The sequence below is a fragment of the Buceros rhinoceros genome, unplaced genomic scaffold (assembly GCF_000710305.1).
Source record: "Buceros rhinoceros silvestris isolate BGI_N320 unplaced genomic scaffold, ASM71030v1 scaffold22382, whole genome shotgun sequence".
Lineage (NCBI taxonomy): Eukaryota > Metazoa > Chordata > Aves > Bucerotiformes > Bucerotidae > Buceros > Buceros rhinoceros.
In genome coordinates, this window is record NW_010398617.1 from 1 (window position 1) to 4,106 (window position 4,106).

At 44.5% G+C, this 4,106-nt stretch overlaps 1 protein-coding gene across 1 annotated transcript; it reads left to right on the forward strand.

Annotated features, from left to right (window-relative positions):
• The first annotated feature begins 14 nt into the window (after nucleotides 1-14).
• ZNF281 (zinc finger protein 281) lies at nucleotides 15-3,168 on the forward strand. Its single transcript, XM_010131170.1, has one exon. The coding sequence runs from the start codon at nucleotides 15-17 to the stop codon at nucleotides 2,409-2,411; it is 2,397 nt and encodes a 798-aa protein (XP_010129472.1). The 3' UTR covers nucleotides 2,412-3,168.
• The last annotated feature ends 938 nt before the right edge of the window (nucleotides 3,169-4,106 follow it).

Below are 4,106 nucleotides of genomic sequence, written 5' to 3' on the forward strand. Positions count from 1 at the left end.
CTCCCCCTCAGGACATGACTTTCAAGAAGGAGCCGGCGGGGGCTTTCCCCTCCGCTCCCTCCTCCTCGCAGAGGAGCCCCTGGGGCTTTTTGCAGTCCCTAGTGAGCATCAAGCAAGAGAAGCCCAGCGAGCAGGAGGAGGAGGAGCAGCAGCAGCACCATCATCACCACCACTACGGGGGACTCTTCGGTGGTGTGGGGGAGGAGAGACCCCCCGGCCTGGGGAGCAGCAGCGGGGAAGGAACCGGCCAGAGTGTGATTCAGGACCTCACCCTTCTTCACCATCTGCACCAGCATCCCCACCGAGACCTGTTAGTGAGTGGCAGAGGCGAGGGCGCCCCTGGGAGCTCGGGTGAGCCAAAGCACGATGCCCAGGTCAAGAAGGCAAAGAGGCCAAAGCCAGAAACTCAGGGAATCAAAGCCAAGCGGAAGCCAAGCGCTTCATCCAAACCCCCCCTGGTGGGAGACGCGGAAGGTGCCGTTGCGTCCCCCAGTCAGAAACCTCACGTCTGCGAACACTGCAGTGCTGCCTTCAGGAGCTCCTATCACTTGCGCAGACACGTGCTCATTCACACAGGGGAGAGGCCTTTCCAGTGCAGCCAGTGCAGCATGGGTTTCATCCAGAAGTACTTGCTGCAGAGACACGAGAAGATCCACAGTAGGGAGAAGCCTTTTGGGTGCGACCAGTGTAGCATGAAGTTTATCCAGAAGTACCACATGGAAAGACACAAGAGGACGCATAGTGGAGAAAAGCCATACAAATGTGACACTTGTCAGCAGTATTTTTCAAGGACTGATAGACTGTTGAAGCACAGACGAACATGCGGTGAAGCCATAAGTAAAGCAGGGGCTGGAATGGAGCCCGGGTCATCAAATAACATGGGTAGCTTGGCTGCGTTGTCTCAGGGAAATACAAGTTCCTCAAGGAGAAAAAATAAAACAAAAAGTACATCCACTGAAAACAAAGGAAATAAGTGTAGCGGCAAAATAACCGAATCTCAAGTTGCGAGTAATGTGGCCATGCCAAATTATGTAGTTGATATTCCTATTGTGTCTTCCAGTGGTGGCCTAGTTGGCACAGGCGTAGAAGAACTTCAGAAAAAGGTGCCAAAATTGGTCTTGAAAAAAGGAAGCAGAAAACAGGCAGATAAAAATTACCTTAATTTTGTATCACCACTGCCAGATATTCTGGGGCAAAAACCACTGTCTGGGAAACAAAGTGGCTCTCTAGGCCTAGTAGCCAATACCGGTGTAGAAACTATTGGCCTTCTGCAAAGTACGGGTGGTAAACCAGGTCAGATAAGTAGCAATTACGATGATGCCATGCAGTTTTCAAAGAAAAGAAGATACTTACAAACTGCGAGCAGTAACAGTGCCTTTTCAATTAATGTCGGACACATGACTTCCCAGCAGTCCGTCATCCAGTCTGCAGGTGTTAGCGTTATGGATAATGAGGCTCCATTGTCTCTTATTGATTCAGCATCTTTAAATAGCGACATAAAGTCTTGCCATGACAAGTCCGGTATTCCCGATGAAGTCTTACAGAGCCTTCTGGACCAGTACTCTCACAAATCAGAAGGCCAGAAGGAAGATCCTTTCAGTATCACGGAACAGCGTGTAGACTTGCACACCTCAGGAGAACATTCAGAGATGGTTCAGGAAGAAAACTTAAGTCCGAACTCCCAAACAGTTTCAAATGATAAGGCAAGCATGTTGCAAGAATACTCCAAATACCTCCAGCAAGCCTTTGAAAGAACAACCAATAGCACTGGTTTTGCTTTTGGACCCAGTTTCCAATTTGTTAGCTTGTCTTCAACTCTCCATAACCACACTCTGTTTCAAGACAAACAGATATACACTACATCTCCACTCGAGTGTGGCTTCAGCCAATCCGTTACCTCAGTATTGCCAACTGCGTTGCCAAAACCTCCATTTGGGATGTTGCTTGGATCTCAGCCAGGCTTTTATTTGTCCGCTTTGGAGGCTACGCATCAACAGTTGACTCCTTCTCAAGAGCTGGATGATCTTATTGATCCGCAGAAAAACTTAGAGACTTCATCGAACTACCAGTCAACATCTCAGAAACTGACTGGCCAGAAGGAACAGAAAAACTTAGAATCCTCAACAAGCTTTCAGATCCCATCTCAGGAGTTAACTAGCCAGATAGATCCTCAGAAGGACATAGAGCCTAGAGCAACCTACCAGATCGAGAACTTTGCACAAGCATTTGGTTCTCAGTTTAAGTCGGGCAGCAGGGTGCCAATGACTTTTATCGCTAACTCTAATGGAGAAGTGGACCATAGAGTAAGGACTTCAGTGTCAGATTTCTCAGGGTATACAAATATGATGTCTGATGTAAGTGAGCCATGTAGTACACGAGTAAAAACCCCGACCAGCCAGAGTTACAGGTAAGGTCCTGGCTGTGACCGGCTGTGGGGTCTTCTTAATGTAACTTTGTTTTACTTTGACAACACTGCCATTGGAATGTTTCTACACGGTCCTATTAAGAATAATGTAACATGCCCTTTCAATGCAACTTTTCGTATTTAGTTTATTTTGTTAGTGTGATTTTTTTAGATCTGTTTATTATGGTTTTTAATCAAAAATCAATAGTTTTAAAATAGTGTTTTTTGTTCAAGTGACAATGTTTAGCAATCAAATTTACATTATGTAGATTGTCAGGGAATAGCCCAAAAGTTTAAAATGCAAAAAATTAACTTTGTTCCTAGGACTAAGGTTTATTCTAATTGCTTTTCTCTCAGGAAAGTGTAACGAAGCATGGGAATTATGTGCACCACACCATAGTGTATTGGAACTTCCGATTTACAGATAGCGACAAATAGATCTCAGCTTTTCGGGGAAGGGATCTGTGACATTTCAAATTACTGTCTCTTAAGTCTGGGCAGATCTGAAAGAATTTTGCTACCTAAATCTCATTGTTTTTAAACTACTCCTGTTCTTCCAGGTGATGCTCATTCCAGGCAGGTGGAGCAAGTATTCTTGGGTCTGTATGAAGAGCCCGGGATGGTAGCTTTAATATAAACAATAATGTCCCCAGAACTCCCGTGTAAGACTGTAATTCCATAAAGAGATTCTGTTGACACAAACCATGAGAACAAAATGCGCACGTCAGGTTCCTGTCATTAGAACCCCGACTTGAAACTACAGTCATAATCGAGATAGGATTTTGGGATAGGTTATTTATTATACATGGTTCAGAAAGTCTTTTGCTCTGCTCCTTTTCCGCATCCTTTTAGTGTATAAGGTGCCCTCTCTTTTTCCTGTGCCCCCAGTTCCTCTGGACTTGTTCTTGTGGTTTCCCCCCACATTAATTTACACCTTTTCTTTCCCTTCTTTACTCACCCTCTCACCCTAACTTCTGTTTTTTTTTTTTAAAAAGATTTACATTCCAGAAAGTGCATATCTTATTATGTACTTTCTGATGTCTTGCGACATCAGATGATGAACAATAAACATCCACGTTTTAGAATGATGTCAAGGTTTCCGTGTGTGATGAGAAATAATATCCTCCCGATTGTACATGCCAAGGCCCCTGTCCTGCATCAGGATCGGCTCCGTGGACCCCCATGCCCGGCAGGGTACCAGTGTGGCACTGGAGCTCCTCACGGATGTAGGGGTTTGCAGCAGTTCGTTGCAGGCTTTTAGGGCCTAAGGCTGCAATTCCGTCAAAGGCTTCTAGTGATGACATAAACGACAGCAGTAGAAATTGAGTAGCTTGTTTATATCAACAGAACTTTCCTTTGGAATTATTGCCTTACTTTATGTATATTTTGTGGTACATTATTTATTATATGTGAATCCTGATGAATGCCTGTGGAGCCACGGAAACCTGCTAGAGATACTGGTGGCCATTCAAAGCTGCTGAAAGGCAGTGGCACTGCTCTAAACCACTTTTTGCAACTGTATTTTTTGATTAGTTTTTTAATGTAATTTTGGTGATGTTTATGCTAATGGTTTTTTATGTACTCTTGGTGATGTTGCAGTCTTACGTACTTTTCTGGTGTCAGGAAAGTACCAGTGGTTGTTTGCAGTCTTATTGTGTAATCAGCCTATTACAGGCTTCCATGTATAATAAAGTTATTAACA

What these genes read in the sequence shown, in the direction of transcription:
- ZNF281 (XM_010131170.1), top strand. Translation starts at nt 15, where the DNA reads ATGACTTTCAAGAAGGAGCCGGCGGGGGCTTTCCCCTCCGCTCCCTCC.